The 23,467-nt window shown below is 26.0% G+C and overlaps 4 protein-coding genes across 7 annotated transcripts in view; 1 reads left to right on the top strand and 3 right to left on the bottom strand.

Annotated features, from left to right (window-relative positions):
* Window positions 1-23,467, top strand: part of LOC122504234 (carotenoid isomerooxygenase) — a 179,785-nt gene that overhangs the window by 4,393 nt on the left and 151,925 nt on the right. For 2 of the 3 annotated variants that reach the window (XM_043615216.1, XM_043615215.1), the window contains one exon: window positions 19,788-19,862. In XM_043615216.1, the coding sequence (XP_043471151.1) occupies window positions 19,839-19,862 (24 nt within the window). In that variant the 5' untranslated portion in view covers window positions 19,788-19,838. Of the gene's footprint in view, window positions 1-18,740; window positions 18,833-19,787; window positions 19,863-23,467 lie in introns of those variants that run through there. The other variant, XM_043615217.1, reaches the window with a different exon arrangement.
* Window positions 148-4,643, bottom strand: LOC122504233 (WD repeat-containing protein 3). The gene is made up of 13 exons (XM_043615212.1): window positions 4,264-4,643; window positions 3,815-4,024; window positions 3,529-3,726; window positions 3,250-3,414; window positions 2,979-3,184; window positions 2,522-2,869; window positions 2,253-2,448; window positions 1,955-2,182; window positions 1,505-1,774; window positions 1,189-1,431; window positions 906-1,072; window positions 592-814; window positions 148-451 (listed from the first exon to the last, which is right to left on the bottom strand). Exons 1-13 carry the CDS (start codon window positions 4,432-4,434, stop codon window positions 287-289), a joined length of 2,790 nt encoding a protein of 929 aa, XP_043471147.1. The 5' UTR covers window positions 4,435-4,643; the 3' UTR covers window positions 148-286.
* Window positions 6,861-18,422, bottom strand: LOC122504231 (ATP-binding cassette sub-family A member 2-like). The gene is made up of 24 exons (XM_043615206.1): window positions 17,906-18,422; window positions 16,063-16,370; window positions 14,995-15,153; window positions 14,659-14,890; window positions 14,075-14,242; window positions 13,087-13,274; window positions 12,836-13,000; window positions 12,623-12,731; window positions 12,337-12,491; window positions 12,075-12,245; window positions 11,940-12,011; window positions 11,702-11,840; window positions 11,335-11,572; window positions 10,944-11,100; window positions 10,653-10,869; window positions 10,066-10,569; window positions 9,805-9,930; window positions 9,455-9,715; window positions 9,076-9,360; window positions 8,727-8,992; window positions 8,460-8,607; window positions 8,176-8,386; window positions 7,675-7,888; window positions 6,861-7,446 (listed from the first exon to the last, which is right to left on the bottom strand). Exons 1-24 carry the CDS (start codon window positions 18,210-18,212, stop codon window positions 7,285-7,287), a joined length of 4,962 nt encoding a protein of 1,653 aa, XP_043471141.1. The 5' UTR covers window positions 18,213-18,422; the 3' UTR covers window positions 6,861-7,284.
* Window positions 19,922-23,054, bottom strand: LOC122504241 (acyl-CoA Delta-9 desaturase-like). Of its 2 annotated transcripts, XM_043615229.1 has the most exons (6): window positions 23,016-23,054; window positions 22,523-22,755; window positions 21,583-21,713; window positions 21,240-21,445; window positions 20,722-20,904; window positions 19,922-20,504 (listed from the first exon to the last, which is right to left on the bottom strand). In XM_043615229.1, the coding sequence occupies exons 2-6, from the start codon at window positions 22,719-22,721 to the stop codon at window positions 20,228-20,230; spliced, it is 996 nt and encodes a 331-aa protein (XP_043471164.1). In that variant the 5' UTR covers window positions 22,722-22,755; window positions 23,016-23,054; the 3' UTR covers window positions 19,922-20,227. The 2 variants fall into 2 exon arrangements, with proteins under 2 accessions (XP_043471164.1, XP_043471163.1); XM_043615228.1 differs by lacking the exon at window positions 23,016-23,054 and having other exon boundaries at window positions 22,523-22,846.

The raw sequence follows: 23,467 nt of genomic DNA, 5'->3' as shown, positions 1-23,467 counted from the left end.
CTTTGAAATCTTGAACATTTAAAAAATTTTGGTAGATGAACTTTTGACTTATGTTTAATATTTTCACTTTCGAAGACGAAATCGACGAAATAGATAAAATTGTATGATTAATAATAAATAATTTGTTATTCTTTTGAAACAATTTTTATTTGTTCAAAAAATTATCAAAAGCTGTCTTAGAAAATAAGAACGTTACATAAAAAAACTGAAATTAACGATAGAAAATAAACTTAATAAATTGTTTTAAATTTAAAAACATATTTACATTAGTTTAAAACATAAATTTTTACAAAGTCATAAGAGCCCGTTTTTGTGCTCGTTCTTTATTTCTTCTTATTTTTTGCTTCTCCTTTCGTTTATGAGTTGCATCGGTAAATAATTGAATTCCCTCTTTTTCCTCAATCGAGTGACGTGTGTGGAGCATTCCATAAAAATTAAATGCAGTCGTATCCTGTTTTTGAAGAAACGAAAAAATAAAGTTAAAGAAAATTTCGATAAATTCAGAATTTTAAATTTTAATATTTTTTATTATAGAATTCAATTTTTTAATTTTCTAAATTTTGAAAAATTGTCTTGTAAATTAATACTTACTCGAAGGGAGGTGATTTGTTGAATTGAAAGTGTCTTAATTTCCTCGACGATTGCCAAAAGATTGGCACTTGCCACAATTGGATTGTGATGTGTACGAATTAAAGTGATGGCTAATTTTGACACTATTTCCGCTTGATATTTTCTTTTTAGTAATTTTGGCAACATTTTTAGTATATCACATGCTACCGAAAATGGTAAAACATACAAAGCTTCCTCTAAATCGCTGAAAATTCATGTTTTAATTAATTATTTTAATTCGTGTTTTTTTAATTTAAGGAATACATAATATATTTTTAATAAGTTCTTTTTCTTACCTGGCACGAATTCTTTTTACTGTTTCTAAAAGATAGTCTTCCACTGTTTCGCACTGATACATTTGCATTTGCAAAGGTAAAGGAGGTGGAGGATTTGGAGGTTCAACTGCTAAAAGTTGATCTTCGTATTCTTTTGATAGTTCTATGCATTCCAGTAGTAAATCTGCCTGTAATTTGGTAACAATAATATGGTTGTAATAATATGTGGATTTAAAACTGAGAATCGAAAAATATTTTAAGTACAAATAAATATTCAAATAGAGAATAGAAAAAAAATATTTACTCCTTTCTCGCTAGAAACGGTTTTTCTTGAGGGCAAAATTTGTGCTTTCTGTCCCGGAACAACAGTATTTTCCCCCGTGGCCAATTCATTTTCCTGTCGTTCTCTCTCTTCCTCGGCCTCGTCTTCCAGAACAAGAGTTTCTTGCGATCTTTCATAAATTCTCACGACTTTGTCTGATCCGCAGGAAGCGGCGAAAACTCCATTTGGAGAAACTGTACAATTCCAAGCTTCGCCCGAATGTCCCTAAAAATTGTTTTTCAAAATTATTTTTTCTAATTGGAATTTAAATTTTATTTGAATTTAAATTGTTCTCTACCTGGAAGGTTATAATTTTTTGGAAACTGTCTGCGTCCCATTCCTTGAGTTTTCCGTCTTTGCCGCACGTGAAGAAATAATGAGTCTTGGGCACGAATGCCAAACCGGTGACGGAATCGTCGTGAGCGAATATTGACTTGTGACAATCGCCGTGATCCATGCCCCAAATTTTTATATTACGATCAGCCGAACCAGTTGCAATTAGAGTTGAATCGCTCGAAATGTCCATACAAAGCACTGGGAGTTTGTGTCCGTAAAGAGAAATCCAAAACTGAAATTATTTTTAAGTAATGAATTCGAAAAATTAATTAAAAACTTACAATACAAAAAACTACTTCTAAACTTCTATGTAGTAATAAAAAAAATGACTTGAATTAGAATAAAATTAATTAAAAATAGATAAAAAAAAAATTAGAAATATTGAATAAAAAATATTAAATTTGTAATTCACCTTGAATGTGTCGAGGAAAAATATCTTGACTGTCGAATCGAGAAGTGCGACAGCAACAAATTTATTGTTGGGACTGATTCTCACGCACAAAACGCTTTCTTCTAGTTTTAGTGTTCGTAAATGTACAACTGAGAGAATTTTTGCTTTCGACTCACTATCAGGATCGTTGATTAGTTCAAATTGCCAAAATTTCACTGTTTGATCTCCTCCACCACTGGCAACTCCTTTCTAAAAGAATAATTATCAAATAAAGTAATTTTATCCAGTTTTTTCTGTAAAAGTTTCTTATTTTCCTTACCATATCGGGAAATAAAGTAACACTCCAGAGTTCTTTCGAGTGAGCGGGAATTTCTTCTAAAATTTCGCCCGAAGCAATGTCAACAATGAGCATTTTTCCATCTTTCATTCCAACAATTAAATGTCTATCTCCGGGGACAAATGTCATTGTTAGCGCATAGCCACATGTCACTGTTCGTAAACACGCTAATGTTGGTCTGCAAATAAAAAAAGAAAAAATATTTATTTTGTGAATTTAGGACAAAGAAGAAATAAGAAATTAATTTCTACCTGTTCCATAATTTAATGGAATCGCTGCTTGCAGTTGCCAGTGCTAAATTATCAGAACTGAAGCAAATTGCCCGCACGTCTGTTCGATGTCCGTGACTAGTTAGAGAACGGAGGAAATTTATTTCGCCCTCCTTTTTTGTTATTATTTCGGTCGAATAAAGTTCGATGCTGTTGAAATTTCCTGCAACGCAAACTCTTAATTCGTCACTTCTTCCCATTACTAAATCGACACTCTTTACTTTATTAGTTTGCCTCATATTATTCGCGACTTTTATTTCAATTGTGGGAAGTCTTTTTAATTCGTCTTTTATACTGAGCTCTGTGGAGACAATCTCTGACAGTCCTTCTCTAAATAAAGAGAAAATAACAAATAGAAAAAAGTTAAATAGAAAAAGGAGGAATATATTTGGAAAAAAGAAAAAAAATAATTATTTTGGGAAAATATTTTCATTCTTACGCGACAGCTTTCTTCCTCGCCTTTTTCACTCTTTTTCCCAATTTCTCTTTTGCTTCCTCTTCCGACAGAATGTAAAAAAGTTCAACAGTATTGTCAGTGCCATGACAAGTAATTACCCTTTCTGTCAAATCCGTTCGAATCGAAACGAGTCTTCCTCTACCGGCTCTAGTGATGCTTCCAATTTTTTCACATCGTAATGGATAATTCTGAAGAAACGAACATTGTTAGCAAAAAAAACAATAACTAAAATAAATGAATGTAGAATTTTTACCGTGTCAGTTGTATCTTTATCGTCAGTTATCATTAAATTCTTCAATGTATTGGAAATTTCGAGTTCGGAGGGATCGACAAAATATATTTTCCAAACACGTAATTCATTGTCACTGCAGCCGGTTATTAAATATTTACCATCTTTCACCAAGACGAAGCCCCACACCTGAAATAAAGAATTTTAAATTAAATCTACCTATTAATTAAATTAAATTATTAATTAAATTAAATCTACTTTTCTATCTACTGCAATATAGAAAATTCTTAATTATTTTTTTACCTCTGAACCGTGACCGACAAGTGTTCGGAAATTGTGTTCCGTGTCAAGATCCCAAAATTTCACGAAAGTGTCTTTACTTGAACTTATGAGAATATTGTGATGGTTCATAAACGACAGGGCAGTAATAATTCCTTTGTGTCCTACCAATCGGCATATTCCCGTTTCTGCCACAACGTCCCATAAAATAATATCTGTGTCCTGAAGGAATTGTTTTCATTTCAAAATATAGAAGATAATTAATTTGATCAAGTTAGAAAACAATTAAAAAAGGAAAATTGAATCATACTTTTGAACCGGATGCTAATCGATGTCCCAAAGAATCATAAGCTAATGTTGTTATTTCCGAACGATGTCCCACTAGAATACTGATATTTTCTCCAGAGCGTAAATCAAATGTTTTTATTGTCCCATCTGCATATCCGACTGCAATGTGTCTTTTATTTGGTGACGCTGCCAAATGCGTGACATCTGATTTTTCTCCCGACAACACTTGAGCCTAGAATATTTTTACGTAATTAGATTAATTACAATAGATAAATTTATAATAGGTAGTTTAATAATTAATAAAAAGGGTGAATAATTCATTAAATAAATGTAAAAATAAATAAATAAATAAAGCTAAATAATTAAATAAAAACATAAGTAAAGAAAATAGAGGTAAATAAACAGTGAAAATAGAAATGAATAAATATAGATAAATAAAAGTAGATAAATAAATAAAAGAATTTGAAATACTTTTTCTCCAAGTCGAAGATCCCAAATAAAGACATGTTCACTTGCACCGGCAGCAACAAATCTACCTTCCTGTCCCTCTAATGTCACAAAAACAATATTACAATTTTGACTGGCGATAATGTTTAAATTTCCTGCTGGAATATAGCGTAAATATTGTTTCGTCAAACCCATTTTATTTCTTTTATGTAAACTTGTTATGAAAGTAAATTTAAAGCTTTGATTTCAACATTACTGGATGCTTTTAACTTAAGTTCACTCTTATTTCTTATTAAACTAAAATATTAAACTGTAGGAGGAATATTATAGTGATAAATTATTTATTGAAATTAATCAAAACACGTGTGTCCAAGACAAAAATTGACCACGTGCGTTTACAAACTTTTTAGTCATGAATAATTGATTTCTTTAAGATAGGAAACTTTGGTTAGAAATTCAAAAACTAATGGTGTGTACACACTGTAACGCTCACCAGGGTATTGAAACCCCTCTTCATCTTGGCGTGAAATTTAAATTTAGCAGTTGAACTAAAATCGTTTTTTTAAATAAATAATTTGGATATTGTTAATTTTCGAGTTAGAAGATATTAATTTAATTAATAATTTTTTTAATTAATAAATATTATTAATTATTAGAAATTATTATATAAATTATTGTTCAGCAAATTGCAAAAGCTTTTATTTTCAAATATCAACTTTAATCTTTGAATAATTTCAGATTCAACATTTTTTAAAATTCACTTATTAATTAACTAATTAATTATTATTTTCTAAATAATTTTTAATTAAATTTTTCGAAAGAAATCAATTATTAATTTAAAAGTGTTTGTTCAATTTTTTATAAGAATGCAATTATTTTTAAAAAATTGAATAAAATCTTTTCGCAAGAATAATTAAATTATTTTTTATAAATAATAAAATTCTTCACAGAAATCTATAATTATTTTTCAATACGATTTTAATAAAATTTCTCTCAATTATTTACAAAAAATTTAATAAAAATTATTTGTTTTCATTTTATTTCTATTTTTATTTAACATTTATTATCAATAATAAAAATATCAGTTTTTCGGAAAAAGTTGTATTTATTATTGTTATTACATTATTTACAACCGTAATTTCAGCGCGTGATATCAATAATATAAAAATTTACAACATTAAATGTATGTTTACACGAAGAGTTTTATTCATTATAATATTAATTATTAATAAATGTCGTTATCACATAAAAGATAATTTATAATATATCTTTTTGTCAAAAGAGAATAATATATTTGAATATAATAATTAAATATTTCTTGCAAACAAAAATATATAAAGCTACATTATTATTATTATTTAATGAATTAATTTATGCTTTTTCAATGATTTGCGTACTTCTAATTTCCGATAATGTAATATCCAATATTAAAGTTTTACATATTTTTAATTCACGTAGAAATAATTCAAATGATTTTGATGGACAATTTTTCACTGTATTTCCAATTTGAAAAACATTCTTTGCCCACGAACAATTATATTGTGAACAATTTATAATAATGTCGTCAACAATTTTATCTTCGGGACGACCGCCATCACTTTTCACGAACAACACCGGCAATTCTCTCCATACATTTTAAATGTATACGCAATGGTCCATTGTAATTTGGTAAATTAAATGCTCTCGATTTTAATGTCACTTCAAATGGTGATTCCTCCAATGTTGCAATCACAACATCCATGAAATTTAAATCCCAACTGATGTGAATTAATTTTAAATTGTCAATTACTGTCGTATTTCTAATGCTCCCGTACATTGTTGCGCTATTCTTTTCCTTTTCTGCTGTTTAATCAGCGGAGAAAATAATTTTTGTTTTAGTGATTCTTTAATTATTTTTAAGGAATTTCAATTTTTAATTTTAATTTTTAATTTTTAATTTTCAATTTGATAGTTTAAAATTTTTATTAAAAAAAAAATTATTTTTAATAACATTTTTCTTTGAATGCGATTTGTTTGTGAAAGAAAATAATTTTTTCTCGTATGAAATTAAAATTAAAATTTTAATTATTTTGCAACGTAAAATTAGTAAATTTATTCTTACCTCAGTTTCTCGTGAGTTTTGTAATAATTAATAAAATTGTTTGATTAAAATTAATTTGAGTTAATAAAGAGACGTTCTCAACGTTTAGAAATTTTGATCTCTCGCTTTTGTCAATAATTTCAATTATAAGTTTCTAACGTGACAATAATATAATAACAGAAATCTATCTCACTTTAAAATGGAATTTTTTTCTATCAACGAAAAGAGAGAGAGAGAGAGAGAGAGAGAGAGAGAGAGAGAGAGAGAGAGACAGAGGGTATCAAATGGTATAAATTGAGAAAATATTTTGTTTTCACTATTATGTATTTACAATCAATGAGAATGATAAATATAGGGGAATTAAAAATAATAATTCACGTCTTAAATTTTCGTGGGAATTTTAAAAATATTTAAGTTAATGTAATTGTTAAATTATTCAATTTTTGACAATAATGTTGAATTTAAAAAGAATAAAAATATTTATTTGTTTGGGAAAAAATTTGGAAAAAGTTTTTATTAATAAATAACTTTTCATATCGTATTAAAGAATAAATGGCATTTTATTAATTTATAACATTTATAATATATTTAAAAAATAATTAATTACAATATTTGAGAGAGAGACAGAGATTCCATTTGAAATTCACGCATGAGATTCATACATTATAATAAAATACAAGCACAATTTTTACATATTCTCATTTTCTGTTGTAATGCACCTTATTGTACTAACATTTTCATAAATCTTGATTTTTGTATTTTTTTGTCATTGTTTGATTTTTGTAATTGTGAAAACACAAATTTTGATAAAAGGGTAAATTTTTCTTGTGATTTCAATTAAAAATGAAGATATGACAATATTCTTGAGAGTGACCTTAAAAGCTATTGTGATTTAATTTAATTTAAAACTTAAAAATTTTTGGTATGGAAAATTATAAGTTTTTTTTTGGGAAAAAATTCTTCTATTATCCTTTGAGCTTGACGAATCGCAAGAACACTTGTTCTAATGTTGCTGATAGAATTGTGAAATCCGTTATACAGGAATATTTTTGTTGTAATCGTTTCATTAAGTCGTACATTGTTTTCCACGTTGTCTCTGAATTTTTCACGTAGTAGGTGATGTTACTCTGAAAAAAATTTTATTTCTTAATACAATTTATACAATCGTTAAAAATCTTAAAACAAATACAATCCTTCCTGTATCAGGAAGCAAGATGTATTTTTAAAATTAATTCTTCCACTATTTTTAGTGATATTATTATAGTATTATATCATAATATTTCGTATTGTATTACTAAAAAAAATAGTGGAAGAATAAAATTTATTTTTATGTAAATTCTTTTGTTTTCTTTTACCAAATGCACGTCGCGAATTTCACAGTTTATAGAATTTTCTAGATCATATTTTAGTGCGTTTGTTTGAGCATCAGCATGCTCTGGATTTAGTTCTATTATAATATTGTATCCAGTGCCGAAACGTTGTTTCAATTCCTCACTTGTACCGATACAAACTAGTTGACCTTTCGCCAATATGGCCAATCGTTTACAAAGAGATTCACATTCCTCCATACTGAAAAATAAAACTTTGTCATTTTTTGATTTTGCTCTAAATTATTAAACGTTTTTTTTTTGGTACATAAAAGACCACATCTCCAGAATAAAAATTTTCATTCTTGAAATTAAATTTTGAAATTTTGAACCTTAGTCTTAAGTCTTGATTCGCAAAATTAAAATTTCTTTTTAAACTCCACTGATGTTAACTTTTTTTTAATTCAAAATCGATCCAAGATTTTGCCATTAGTAAATTCAAATTTCTATTTTCGATTTTGAAAAGTTTATAAATTATAAATAGTATACCAATGAGATGTGAGAATAACAGATTGTCCGGCTCTCAAAAATGATTTGAGCATATTCCAGAATGATTTCCTTGACGCTGGATCAATTCCAATTGTCGGTTCGTCCAATAATACTAAATCGGGATGACCAATGAAGGCCATGGCAATATTTAAACATCGTTTATTTCCCTCACTGTACGTGTAACATGGTTCAGAGGCACAATCACTTAAATCTAAAATAGAAATAACATTTATTTTTCTAGAAATAATCGATAATTTCTATGTATTTAATGATTTTTTGTATACTTAATCTTTTGATCCATTCCTCAACTTCGAGATTAACTTGATTCTTTGGCATTCCTCTTATTTGGGTAAATAATCGAAGATGATCCCTTGCATTTAGTGAATCAATTAGAGCCGTATTTTGAGGGCAATAGCCTATTTGTGATAGATACTGTAAAAAGGTTAAAGATCTTGTATCTTAAATTTAAATATCAAAAATCAAAATTCTGAATTTGTCATAATAGTTTTTGATGCGTGAAAATGTATTTTTGGTTGTTTGGATGAAATTACCTCTTTTCTGTCAAAGTTTATACCGTATCCTTTTAAAAACATGTCACCATTGTCCGATAATTCTTCACCAGTGATTATTTTGAAGATTGTACTTTTTCCCACACTGTTAACACCTAATAATCCGAAACATTCGCCAGATTTAACGGAAAAATTAACGTCTTTTATTATTTGTTTTGTTTTCCAAGATTTATTGAGTTCGAAGGCTAGAAATGCAGTATCATCCTCAACTCTTTCGGTGACTAATTTGTTTGCTTTCTTCGAAGCACCTTTAAAAAAAATTGAAGAGAAATACAATATTTTAGAAGGATTAGAACATTTCAAAAATTTGTTTTCTAATTTGTTTTCTTACATTCTGCTTTTAATTTATTGACTTCAAATCCGACTGTATATTTTTCCTCCTTAACTTTTTCATCCACTTCTTCATTATTTGTTATTTGGGGCTTAATAAAGTATTTCGCGTACAATTTTTGAAAGAATTTATTCTCTATTGCTGCTAAAATGCCACAGTAGAGGAAAGGTGTTAAACACAAAAATGTTATACATTCTTCTAATGGTATTTCAGCGTGAGAGAATTTTGGATCTTTTCCGAAATATGGAAGACTTTTTTTACAGGAACCTCCATGGCATTCCAGATCTGTAGTTGATTATAAATTTTTATAAACGATAATTTTTTTTTGTAAATGATTTCGAGTTTGAAAATTTGGAACAAAAAATCAGTTTCTTCTTACCTTCGCAATACTCTTCAAAAAAGTGATCAGCAATGTCATGTTGCACTAGATAGCGACAATGGGCATTTTCAATTGCTGTCGTTAAAAATGCAACTTGACCGTGAAAGAAACTTATGTGAGGAATAAGTTGAAAGAAACGTTTCTGTACTTGTCGAAAATGGAAGAAAGTACTGTGCCTTCTTTCGTAACTTTCACTCTCGAAATTGTAGTAATACGGATAGGATTCAAATTCCAAGAGCCAAAAGAATCCCTCTATCAAAACTGTGAAAAATACATTTTTCTCCTGAGTGAATAATATATCAAGACGAATGTTTTTTAATGTGCCGGAAAAAATTGTTTTCAAAACTTACGTAATAGGAATGGCATCAATCCTAATGTGAAAACAACATTATTCTTGGACATTTTTGTGTAACTAAAAATATACGTCATTGGTAGAGTATTAAGGGCAAGCAATATTAACATCAATGTTATAATACCTGCAAATAAAACTTCGATTTCAGTATGCTGAAAATCTCATTTCAATTTTGATTTTCACCCAAAAATCAAAATATGGATCAAAATCTTTAATTTTTATTAAATAATTATTTTTAATTAAAAAAAAAGTATCTTACCCAATTCGGTGGACCAATAAACTTCCAGGCCAACGACATGGTCGACAATTGAAAGTGCAATGAGACAGAAAATAATTAAAATGAGAAAAACCACGAAATCGACGATAAATTGACAACCCCAGTAAATGTACGATGGAATTCCGGTCATTGTTTGCAGGTGTTTTAGGCCAGAGGAAATTTCTTGCGATGGAAATATTCCAAAGAATGCTATAGCCGGAAATAGGAAGAATGTGAATAATAGTGATAGTGTAAATAAATCGTACGAGGTGTATGATCTTAATTTTGGTAGAGGATGATCTGATATACTAATTGTATATTCATCTCCAGATAATGTTTTCAATAGTGTATTTGATATGATATTCATTCCAATCGGTAGACTGAAACCTGCCGTTTCTGAATAAAGAGCATTAGCATTTAGTGATCTTCCAGTCATGTTGAATTCAATAGCGGTCACTAAATTATTACGAAATGTTGTAACATCCTTTGATGAAAATTTTATCAGTGCTAAAAAATCATTTTATCGTTAAAATATTTTTCACCTATTTTTCTTTTTTTGGAAATGAAAGAATTTGTCTATTTTTACTCACCTTCGTTCATATTTGTTGTTTGATCAATTTCTTTCAATTTTGCACCAAAATGACTGATGTACGATATTGTTTCTCGACTAAAAGTCTTATTATTTGTGGCAAGCCAAACTTGTGGTTCATTATAGATATCTAGGGCCATGTATTTTAATTCTTTCTCTGTATTCATTGAGGAAAAATTCATTATCATGAATATGCAACTAATTAAGGGGAAAGCCATCTGAAATTAATGTTTTGATTATTCTTTAAGACAAGCGGAGGAAGGAATTATTTTATACACTAAATGATGCTCACCATTTGGAGGAAAATTTTCAAATTTCTTCTAATGAATGTGACATTTTTTTCTATTAGTGCAAATGCAGATTGTCTTAATAGTTCCCGGTCTTTTAATTTATAGGCTGAATTGACGAAAGGTCGAGTCAAGTCGATATCTTCTTCTTTTTTCGTTACTCTAAAAATGGTGAGAAATTTTTTGTTATTATTATTATTTTGTATATTAAACACTCCTTTTGAAATATTATTTAAAATTTGGAAGATTAAAAAATTTTTAATAGATACAGTTAACAATTAAAGAAGATAAAAGTCCTGTTAGTAATTCAAAGATACTGTTAGAATTTTTCCGGGAAGTTAAAAAATCGCAACAGGAATATTAAATTTTATGAAATAGGAAAGAAAAATTTCTTACTTTAGGACAACTTGTTCTAGTGTAATGAGTGAGACTTTTACGGATATAACACCAAATTCCCTCTTTTGATTTTCAATTCTGTCCAAAGATTCGAACAATTTTTCCGAACAGGGACAACAAAGTGTCATTATTTCATCTTCTAATTTCAAAAGTTCACTTTGTACACCCAATTCTTGTCTTATTGATTCTGTATTACACCATGTTGTTACTGAGAGTGTTACTTCAATATTCCCTTGACCTGTAAAAAATTTATTGGATACAATTTCATATTTTTAATTTTCTTCTCTTTTTTTCTTTTTGTTTTGTATGTATTTAAATAATATTGTAATAACATTGTATAAAAAATAGTTTTGTAGGAATATTCAACCGTATAATTTTTTCAAAAATGTCGATGTCCCGTAGCCTTTTAATATTCCTAGATGAAGAATTGCTATCTTGTCACTTAGTGTGTCTGCTTCTTCTGTATCTTTTGTACTGATTAAAATTGTTTTCTCCCCTTTCATATCCTGATTATTGTTAGAGATTATTATTTTATTATAAAAAATGTTAAATCATTTTTATGCAAATAAATATTTATAAGATGAAATGAAAATTCTGATAGTCACCAGTAGCATATTCCAGGTATTTCTCTTACTCTCTGAATCCATTCCTGATGTTGGTTCATCCAAAATTAAAATCTGTAAATTAAATTTTAAATTTGATTTTTAATTTGATTTTTTGAGAAAGGAGGGGGATCTTACTTTTGAATCGCATATTAATGAAATTCCAAGACACAATCTCCTTTGTTCGCTGAAAGATAATTCTTTGGGAAAAGAATGTCGTTTATCATAAATATTGAGTCTTTTCATTAATTTTTCAACGTTGAAAGATAACATTTTGCGTTCATCTTCTGATTTGTTTATTGAATTGAGCTGTGAAAAATGTGATTTTTTTTTCTTGAAATGGAATTTTTTTTGAAAATATAAACAATAATATTTATAATGCTTATCGTGCATGACTCACCAATCCAAAGAATTCGATTTGCTCCATCACAGTTAGATCAAGAAAAAACATATTTTCCTGAGGGCAAAAACTTAAGTCTGTTGAGGAATATTTAAAGAAATCGTTTATTCTTTTACCGTCTATAAAAACGACTCCTTCGTTTGGTTCGGAAATTCCTAATTCAGAAATGCGGAAAATTAGTTTTCTTTTGAAAGTTGAACAAAATCTTTTTCAGTTTTGAAGAGAATTTAAAAAAGAGGCATTCAGAGTTGCGTAAGAAATGAAAAATATTGTTTACGATAAGAACCTGTTAATATTGACATCAATGCGGTTTTTCCCGATCTATTACGTCCCAATAATGTTGTGATTTGACCTTTATAAACATCCAACGATATTCCATGTAAAGCATCATTTTCCTAAATATAATTTTAGAAAAATGTATAAATTTTCTGTTTTGATGAAAAAATTATAGTTTCTATAGGTGAAGAAGATTATGCTCTTGTTTGAATTTTATCGATACCTTTTTATTAAAGAAATTTGTTGTATATGATTTTTTAACATTTCGAACTTGAATACCAGGAGTGAAAATACCTTTTGGTACGTTTTCAAAAGGTTTTCCATCATCATTTGCATAATGAAATTCATCTAATTCTTCCTCTAGTTCCTTGTAAATATTCTCCTTTTTCTGTAAAAGAGAATTTTGATTATCTTTTTTTTTTTTTGTTCTTTTATAAAAATAGAATTAAAGCGTCGAAGAAATTTTGTTTTTACTTGTAAAAGATAAAATGGATGATGCTTGAGTCCAAATTTTCCGGGGAATACAACATTAACGTAAACAGATGAAACAAAATGCAGAACAGTGCCTAGTAGGGAAAAAATTATCATAACACCAATACTTCCTGCCGCCGAGTAAGGTACATCTGAAACTTTAAACATGCTGCTCCATTGAACCCCAATCGCTAAAAAAATATTTTTTATTAATTTTTAAATCTTGATTCATTATTAATAAAAGTGTATTAACACTCTTAGTAATAATTTGATATTTTGGAAAAGTTGATTGGTTAATGAAAAATTATTCATCGCTGCAAATGTGCAAACTTTGTGTTTTTAAATTCAATGAGGTTGGAAAAAAAGTTAGTGATTGTAATGTGATCAAATTTCACACTGCATAAATTTTTTTTCTGATAATTTTTTGATAGACGGTGCAAAATTACAGGCCTTGGATTGTACAACAGATTCTCGAGTTTAAAAATTGTTTAAATAATTTAAAAATTAAATCTGATCATTATTTTAGATTAATTTTAACAAAATAGGATACGATTTTTTTGAAATTTAATTTTTGGAAGGTTTTTTCAGTCTATTTGGACAAAACGCAATTTTTCATATGAATAAAGAACGTTTTGTAGGATTGAAACACCTTTTTTAAAACTTAAAGACGATTCGCGTAGGTTTTTCGAAAAATCCACGTTTCTCAAAATCAAAATTTGGATTTTCAAAATCAAAAACTTTTTTTTTTAGTGTCGTCATGGTACTCGTTTCCAACTAACATAAGATCGAAGATTACAAATTTTCTATCATAAGAAACAAAAAATGATAAATAAATAATAAATTAGTAAAATTAAAAATAACTTTTAGAACATTTTGACTTGAATAATTATTTTTACACCCGAGGCCTCATATTATTGCGATCGTGTATCAATTATTTTCTCTATAGAATCATTTTCATAATATTATAGAAATTATTTATTAAAATCTATACCTAATATTTCATAATTGTCCATTTCTTGAAACATTCTGAATAATAATATATTCGGAAAAACGATTCCCAAGTATGGTATCAATGCAAATATATAACTATCTATTAAATCCGCTTGAAACATAGAAGATCCTACGTACAAGATAGAAATAACAATTTCCATTGTTAGAGCTGTAATAAAGAGCATAGCAAACAATTACAAAAATACAATAGTTTTTTTATAATGACGTATATTTATATAGTATTGTAGTATATTTTTTTAATTCTACAAAAATTGTTTACTTATTACTTCCTAATAATTATCTTCTATGAGCATCTTTATTTAAAAAAAAAATTGCCTTATTTCAAAATTTTATTTTGTCAACTTTGTTAATATTTTTTTTTAATACAGGAAAATATTCTTTCTTCAAATATAATAATTTGATTAAAAAAATTTTCAAAAAAAAAATTAAAATTAAAAAAATTAAAATTTTTTTAAAAAAAATTTTAATTAAATAATAAGAAAGTAAAAATTCAAATTAAATTAAAAAAGTAATAATTGGATAAAAAGTATTGAAATGAAGAGAGAAAAAAAGTAAGAAACTTACTCTTTGAAAAATAAGAGGAGAAATGCATTCCAAATGCGGTTAAATGCCCAAAGTGGAAAATGAAAAATAGCCAAATAATGAATGAATTTCCATAAGAAAGTATTGGATTTTCAAAACATTGTGTCATTACGATTATAATTAGAGTTGAGAAAAATATTCCCTGCAATGTACCAGTGACTAGCCAACTGAATAAATTCTCATAAAACTGTATTCCCTTTAAATTCATTAATATCTGGAAAATCGGTAATTATTTTCATTTTTTTTTTGTTATAAAAAGTATATTTTTAAATTGTTTTTAAATAATTAATGAAGAATTTCCAAAAGTTGATTACTAACATTGACTCCAGTGTATTTCTCCCTAGCAGAAAATGAAGCTTCTGTAATTACAGTTATTAAAAATAGAACTACCGCTGATGTGGCGAAGAAAAATCTTGTAACTTCATCACTTGTACGTAATTGTACTTTATTGTAATCTGGAAATCGTTGTATGGTTACCTACGAAAACAATTTCTTTTTCCATAAAAAAAAAAATTGAAATTCTTTTGAAAATTCAATTTAAAAACTTTCAATTCATTTCATTTCAATTTTCAATACAATTTAAAATTTAGCTTTATGTTTTAAAATTAAAATTATAAATCAAACACTTTTACTTTAAATTAAAAATTTAATTTCAAAATATAAAATAAAAATGCAACAATATTAATTATATAAATTAAAATTACTATTTGAATAAAATGTTCAAAATAATTGTATTTTTTAAATAAAAAAAAAAAAAAAACGGAAATGATTAATTAATGAATTTTCGAAACAATAGAAACGTTTTTCAATTTTTACTTTGAAAAAATTCTTTTTTTATTCAATATATAAAACTTGTTTCTGAATGTAAAATTCGTATTTCCCGCATAGACGAGACACGTGCAATTATTATTTATGCTATACGGTCATTTTATAAAATGTTCAATAACAAAGAATTAGAGAAAAATAGTGTGAAGTTTATCTCTGGTCAAATGAATAGTAAACTAACACTATCAGAAAATAATTTTCTCTTAACGTCACACGTGCACTTTTTACTGGTATATAAATCAAAAATTATCATCATATTAAATTTCGAATATTATGTAAAATCTTGTTTCACTATTTTGTTTTTTTTTCTTTTAATATATTTAATGAACGTGCATTTTGCAGCTTATCACTATGAAAAATTTTTAATATCAGAATAAATCACTGATGAAATTCGTTATAAAACGTACATTTTATGGTATATTTTGAAATTTTTAAATTGTACGATTTTTTTAATTGTACAATTCTTTTAATTGTATAAGGAAATTTTAATTAATTTAATTTTTATCGCAAAAAGAATAATTTGTTTTATTTAATTTTCTGAAATTTGTTTTTTTTTTTTACCTTGGGTGTAAAGTAAGGATTTTGAATAGAAATATTAATGAAGGATTCATCGAGACACATTTGAGTTTGAATATATGGGATTCGATTGGTGAAACATTCCCGTAGATAATAATGACCGTAGCCTTGAAATATTCCTCCCAATGAATTAGTCGGTGTATCGAAAGATGTTCTCAGTACATAATCAAGTTCTTTTTCGTCGTATGTATGTAGAAAAACAATTGCAAGTATTTTTACATCATACATATCGAAACCGTGCTCGTATGAATAATTTTTCAACATCATTTCTTCTGAGCTAAATGAAGTCACATCTGAAAAACCATGTTTTTTTTAGTCTCGCTCTCATTTTATGGTTTAAAAATTTTTTAAATTCCACTTCAATCTTTTCTATTATTAAAAATATTTTAATATTTTAAATTTTCTACTATAATTTTTTATTATTTAAAAAATTTTAATTTTGCTTCCTCATAGAGGAAATATTTTTTAATCTTTTGTGATAATTGACTATTAATTATGTAAACTGAATTTTTAATTGTTTAATTAATTTTATTTATACATAAATAAAAACGCATCGATTATAAATAAGTAACAATAAATTAATTCATTTTCTTGGTTTTTAACAAATAATTAATAGTTTGAAAATACGTTTTTTTATTTGAATATGTAATTATAATTTAAGAATAATTATTATTTTCAATAACTATAATTTAATTGTAATATTTATATTAATTTATATTATAATAAAATTAATATTTTTAGTCAATATTTATAATTTATATATTCAGTCAATATAAAAATTACTCCAAACGGAGAAAGTGATAAAAATAGAAAAAGTTTTCCAAAACAATTTATTTTTCTGAGAAATATTTCTTAAATAAAGTATTTGAGAATAAATTTGCAAAACTAAGTTTTTGAGACTTTTTTTTAAATACAATATTTGGGGATTTTGACAAAGCACATTTATATAGTTTTAAAAAAAAAGTATTTTTTGTAGTGGAAAAAAATAATTTCTTTCATATCCTTCCTGCATTCGAAAGTCACGAAAAAATTAAATATAAACTTTCTATACTTTCACTTCCATTTTTTTTGTGAAATTTTGAAGAAATTTTTCAATTGACGATTTTATTTACACATTTACTGAAAAATATTTTTTTTTTAACTTTTAAACAAATAAAAAGAAATATTTTGTTTTGGAAATGATGGAAAATTATTTTATTTGTACTAAATAGTTTTATTGTTATTTCGAACATTTCTTATAAGATAATCGTAAGAAATAAATTTAAATATTAGAAAAATGAATAGAAACTGATTCAATTGAAAAAATAAAAAAAAATAAAATATGTAGTAAAAAAAAGGTGGAGATATTTTTTGTCTTATTGTTGAGAACTTTTCAATAATATTGTTCATTTTTTAACAGAAATTAAAAATTCTTGAAACTTGAATGAATTTATAAAAAAAAATTTTTGTGGAGGAATTTAAAAAATTTTTAACTCAAAACATTTTTCTTATTAGAAAATTTAAATTATTATTTGTACAGTGAAAAAAAATTTATTTTATTCAATTAACCGATTATTATCAATTAAATATTTACTTGAATCAAATAATATTTATTGGTTTCATTAAATTGTATTTGAACCAATAATTTCAGTATTTGAAGCAAATATAAATTATGAACCATTTAATTAACTCCAATAAATTTCATTTGATTTATGTAATTAAATATTTAATTGATAATAGTAATTTGTTATTTGAATCAAATAAATTTTTTTTCAGTGTGTAGTAAATAAAAAAGTGATTTTTTTGTTTATATTTTTTGTTTAATTATTTTTTTTGTTTATATACGTACTGTTTGGTGAGAGCGAGAGACATTTAACAGTTCGATCTATTAATTGTTTAGTAAAATTATTTTTTGGCGTATAATATAAATGAAAATCCTCTAAATCCTTTAGAAGACTTTGTTTTGTTTCAATATCATAATAAGTGACTAGTTCATCTTCCTTTGAATACCATCGTGGCGATCGTACTTTTTGCAATAAAACAAAAATACACAAGGGAAATAAAATTTGAGCAAAAATTATTTGCTTCCAATGCCTCTTACGAGTTAAATAATTCTTCCACAACAATGTACGTAAAATTCTCCACTTCACTTCCATGATTTTTTGTTTTAAATAATATTTTCACTCACTTGACACTTCTTTTTCTGTATATATTTTTAAATTAAAAAAACGAAAAAAGGAAAAAAAAGAAAAGAGGGGAAAACAATTAAAACGAAAGAAGTAAAAAACGAAATAGAAGAAAAAACATAACTTATAATTTCGCGGTGTTATTTTTAAAAATTTGAGTAACACACCGCGTTTTATCACTTCGAGTGCATAAGCACTACTGCCAGAACACTTCTCTAACCGATAACATTTATCTATATACAAAAAAAAACATACACATGCGTAGAGATTAGGGTGCCTTGAAATGCATTAAAAATATCCAGATTTAATGGGGGAATTACTAAAAAAAGATTTTTTTTTTCTAAATTTTGAAATGCGTGGAATTAATTAAGAGTGTCATTTTTTTGTTTTTTTTGAATGGTTGAAAGTTTTGTGTGCGAGAGTCTTCTTAGTCATAATATATCCCGGTGACCTTGAAAAGGCATTACGTCCGCAAATATATAGTATTACGACAATTGCGTAAGAACGTATTTTAAGGTCGCTACACATTAAGAAATTAGCTTAATCGCGAGATGAGCGTTGTGGAGAACAATTTTCTTCTATTAAAATTGGTACATCTCTTATATTAACTGTTTTATATATCTTATTCTTGGATATGAATTCTCGAAAAATTGAAGAATTACTGAATAAGGATAATAACAAATTGTGTTGATGATATAAATAATAAGAGCACGTTTTGTCGTTTTTTTTAAAGGGATACGTGAGAGAAATATTGCGTCGAAATATTTTGTTAAAGAGATAGGTCCATGTGTTGGGAGGCACTGTGAGATAATCGAGAGGGCGCCTTCAAACTGATAATTTTCTTTAATTATTGATACAATAATTGTAATTAACGAACCGCATTTTTATTTATTATTATAATTTTTTTTTTTAAATGAAAATTTTATTTTTATTTCTATTATTTTCTTTTTCAAATTTTTGATTTTTTTACTTTTGGTTCTATATACTTGGAAATTTTAATTCTAACCACTCTGAGGAAAGGAGTTTTATTTTAAATTTAATTAGTTGTTGACAAGGTTAGCAAGTTATAACAAAAATGGAAAATTTTTTTAAACTATCACGATTCATAGAAAATTGTAATTGTTGAAATTATTCTCAGTATTAAATTTCTAGCAAAAATTATTTAAATTTAAGGGAAAAAATATGAAATTTATCAAAAAACGATCAAATTGATATACTAAATAGCATTAAAATACCAAAAAGCATTAAATTGATAGCAAAAAGTATGAAATTGATGAGAAAAATATTAAATTGATTTTCATTAAAAAAATGTAGATTAATTTAATATTTTTCGTGTCAATAATTTGGTAATTTTAAAATTATAAGCAGAAACCGCGGGAATGAATAAAAATTAAAGTCTGTTGATAAGTTATCACCAAAAGTTTATCCAGTGTTGGTAATAATTTTGAATTTTGAAAAATAACACAATTTTTTTCGAATATTTATTTAATATTATATTTAATAATAAAAATCAATATGAAATTTTAATTTTTTTTTCTTTTTCAGGTTTATCGTTATTGGAAAAATTAAAATGGAATCGTTCTCTTCAGATGCAGGATGCATAAGATCTTCAAAAAAAAGGTAGGATTTTTAAATATTAAATATTTATTGTAGTATCTGAAATTTAAAAAAAAAAGTAATTATTCCTAATTGCAATAATTGTTATATGTATGTATAACAGTTTTTTTTTTTGTTAGAGACAAATTATTTCTAATCATTTTAGATTTTTTTGAAAAAAAAATGAATTTTTTAAAAACGATTATTTCGAGATTTTGGCGATAGAAATATTTCTTTATTATGGAGAACAGATTTTGTTTTTTGATATGATTTTCTATATGACTGAGAAAAATATTTAGGTTGTATAGGTATTTATAGATTTAAAAGTGCAATAGTTAGTTGCCATTCAACTGTTTTTTATCCTTTGAAATTGATTTTCGTTTTTACTTTCAATTCGCTGGAGGTTGAATTTCTCGTTCCCAAATGTGATGTGTTCCATCGCCTCTTTTCAAGCACGTTGCCTTTATTAATTCTTGACTTGGTTTCTTCAAATCATAGGCCCAGCCGATAATTGCAAACATATCAATTAAAAATGTTGTCACATTAACGCCATAAGTTGGTAATTCCTGTGCACGATAGTCCCATGGAAAAACGTGGTGATAATTGTGCCATCCTTCGCCTAACGTTAGAATTGCTATTGCTTTATTTTCCACTGGTGTTATGTTCCTAAAAATTTTATTATTATTATTATTTGATTATTGCTTCTTCATGGAGGAAGTATTTAAATTCTTTCTCACATTTTTTCTGCGAATATCAAAATTGAGACGAAAAACGAATCAAAAGTGTAACACTTTTGATTCGTTTTTCGTCTCAATTTTGATATTCGCAGAAAAAATATGGTGTTTTAAATTTGACACATTTTTATATAGTGAAATTTTCCTACTTATCGTAAGGTTTCATTCCCCAAAAATGTGCGACACTATTTACAGTGGACGTTATGTTTCCCACCATAACGAATCGCATAATTACTGACATTATTGATATACGCCAAGTTTCGTTCCATAAATATACGGGAAGAATTGCGGGTACGAGAAAGCTGCACGTTATCATTATCGGATAAGCAAACCTTTATAAATAAATTTGAAATTAAATTTTTTTTTGTTTCTTTAAACGTATTTATACGTGTGCTCTCTAAATCTGAATTAGTATTTTTTTTTACTAATTGCAGAGTGCGGATTCGTTTACCAAATAAATAGCAAAGATTTTACTCATTTTTGAAAATAAGTCGAAAAAAGTGGCATTTTTTGAAAATAGTGGAAAAAAGTCGTAATATCCGAGGACTGTAAATATTAATTTGTAAACGAATCCGCACGAACTCTGTTTAATTAGGAAACTAATTACAAAACTAATAATTCAGATTTAGAGAATGATAAGTCTTTTAGTTTCTAAATTTGAATATACTTTTCACCATATTTTAGAATCCAATCATTTTTCAAATCGCTCAAATCTTGTTTCTTAAGTTGTTTAATGAATTCCGGATGTTTTCGTAAAAATAGCCAACCCAAGTGGGAATAGAAAAAACCACGTTTTATATTGTGTGGATCGGCATCAGTGTCTGTAAATTTGTGATGAATACGATGAAATGCTATCCACTCCATTGGTCTTAACTGCAAAATTAATTTAATTAAAAAAAGTATAATTAAAATCAATTAATATTAAAAGTATTACAAATTATTTTAATATTAAAAATCTAAAAAATTTAATTAAATTGCAAGTAAATTTAGAAAATAATAATTTTTCATACCACTCCATTTGTGCAGTAGCATAATAGTAAAATTAATCGAAGAGGCCATCTAGCTTTGTAAGCACGATGAGACCAGAGTCGATGAACACCTCCTGTCTCCCCAAATTTTGCCACATTTGCTCCAAGCAGAACTTTCATTCAAATGGAAAAGAAAATATTAAACTACAATCTTTTATACATTGAACAAATTTAGAATTCAAATTTTAACTAAAGTATTAGTATAATTACTAATGAAAAATATTACTCTAAATTTGAATTAGTTAAATGTTTGCTAAGAATTAGTGATTGATTTTTTGCTTTTGAATTAACAAACTTTATTAATAAGTATTAATTTCTACTAATTTAATTAGTAATTACTATAAATAAATTTACTAATTAAATAGTAATTTCTACAATTAGTAAAGTTTACTAAATTAAAAGCAAAAAAGTCTGTCGCTAGATCCAATTAGTAAACATTTTTAGTTTTTACTAATTCTTTAGAGTTTAGAAATATACATTTCAAATTAATTTTTAATTATAATTAGTAATTACAAATTACTAGTAATTATCTAATAAATAAAATTTTTCGATTTTTGAAAGACGTATAAAAGGTAAAAGAAAAAGACTCTTTTACTTTTTTAGAAGAAGAATTTACTAAATATTGAATTACTACTAATTATCATTATTACTATTCTAATTACTAATTAAATTAAATTATTAAACTCCGAAATGTCGTCTTATTAAAAAAAGATAATTTTTCCTTTTTTAATTTTTTCTATCATCTTCCAAAAATCGAAAAAAATTTCTTTACAAATATTATAATGGAAGGAAAAGCTATTTCAAATATTAAATTATTAAAATTATAATAATTAAAAATTAATTTGAAATTTATGGTATTATTTTTATATTTTTTTCCTCAGTATACGAATATTTTTCTTTCGTCGTATTTCAATTAACTTACGCCACAAAAATGTCATTTTCGATGACGTGTAAGGAAAAGTGATGAATCCATAAATTGCGATAACATGAACAATTATTAAATATATAAAATGTGACCAAACAATTTTTGTCTTAAATTCAAACAGTCCAAGTGCTTTCTCGACTTTTTCATTAGTTTTATGATTATTATTATTATTATTGGTCTCAGTAATTGCTGTCATTCTTTACTTTTTGCACTGCTGTTTTATTTTTTCTCTGAAAATTTTTCTTTCACTTTTTTATTCGCATTAAAAATTATTTTCTTTCACTGTTAGAGAATTTTTTTTGTTAATTTTATTAGTACTTCGAAGGTACGCATTTGAATAAATATTAATAAATTAATAGGTAATAATATTAATAAAATAAGAAAATAATAAAAATATTAATAAACTAATAGTAATAATAATAATAAAATAATAATAAATAAATAATAATATTTATAATATTTAAATGAATTATAATAGTTATTTAATTACAAGTATTTAATAACTTCTTTTTCAATGATTTGAAACTTATTAGGAAACAATTCCTCAACTAACAAGAATTAGTTATGTCGATAGTAATTATTCAAGTCGAAAGTTGTACCTTGCTGATAAGCGCACATTATAATTTTTTTTCAAGTATTTCGCGTCTCTGATAAGTGAAAAACTATTTTAAAAATTTATTTGCGTTAAACTTTACGATACAATATTTGTATTAGCTATTAACCTTTTTCAATAATTAACGAAAATTTTTCGTTTCTCAAGGATTGTGTTTTTTTCGTTCGATATAAAGAACACTTTTTTTTTATAATGAAAAACATATATTTTCTAAATAAAGCGTTTTATATAAAGTACGATACATATAAAAGAATTGTATAAATCGCTTACCTAATTTTTAAACATTGATGCTTTTTAAAAAAAAAATAAACAAGAATATAGAAAACTAA

This window comes from Leptopilina heterotoma, unplaced genomic scaffold (assembly GCF_015476425.1).
Source record: "Leptopilina heterotoma isolate Lh14 unplaced genomic scaffold, ASM1547642v1 Lhet_286, whole genome shotgun sequence".
NCBI classification, from domain to species: domain Eukaryota; kingdom Metazoa; phylum Arthropoda; class Insecta; order Hymenoptera; family Figitidae; genus Leptopilina; species Leptopilina heterotoma.
This window is presented reverse-complemented; position numbering and strand designations above follow the sequence as displayed.

Excerpts from the sequence above, each read along its gene's own strand:
- LOC122504241 (XM_043615229.1), bottom strand. The coding sequence starts at position 22,721 with ATGACAGCAATTACTGAGACCAATAATAATAATAATAATCATAAAACT. Across the intron at positions 21,714-22,522 it reads GAAAATGACATTTTTGTGGC|TTCTGCTTGGAGCAAATGTG; the intron begins GTAAGTTAATTG and ends TTTGAATGAAAG. Across the intron at positions 21,446-21,582 it reads GCTACTGCACAAATGGAGTG|TTAAGACCAATGGAGTGGAT; the intron begins GTATGAAAAATT and ends TTAATTTTGCAG.
- LOC122504231 (XM_043615206.1), bottom strand. The coding sequence starts at position 18,212 with ATGGAAGTGAAGTGGAGAATTTTACGTACATTGTTGTGGAAGAATTAT. Across the intron at positions 15,154-16,062 it reads ATCCTTACTTTACACCCAAG|GTAACCATACAACGATTTCC; the intron begins GTAAAAAAAAAA and ends TTGTTTTCGTAG. Across the intron at positions 11,573-11,701 it reads ATTTTTGAAAAAATTATACG|GTCAAGGGAATATTGAAGTA; the intron begins GTTGAATATTCC and ends AATTTTTTACAG.
- LOC122504233 (XM_043615212.1), bottom strand. The coding sequence starts at position 4,434 with ATGGGTTTGACGAAACAATATTTACGCTATATTCCAGCAGGAAATTTA. Across the intron at positions 4,025-4,263 it reads ATCTTCGACTTGGAGAAAAA|GCTCAAGTGTTGTCGGGAGA; the intron begins GTATTTCAAATT and ends AAAATATTCTAG. Across the intron at positions 2,449-2,521 it reads TCCATTAAATTATGGAACAG|ACCAACATTAGCGTGTTTAC; the intron begins GTAGAAATTAAT and ends TTTTATTTGCAG.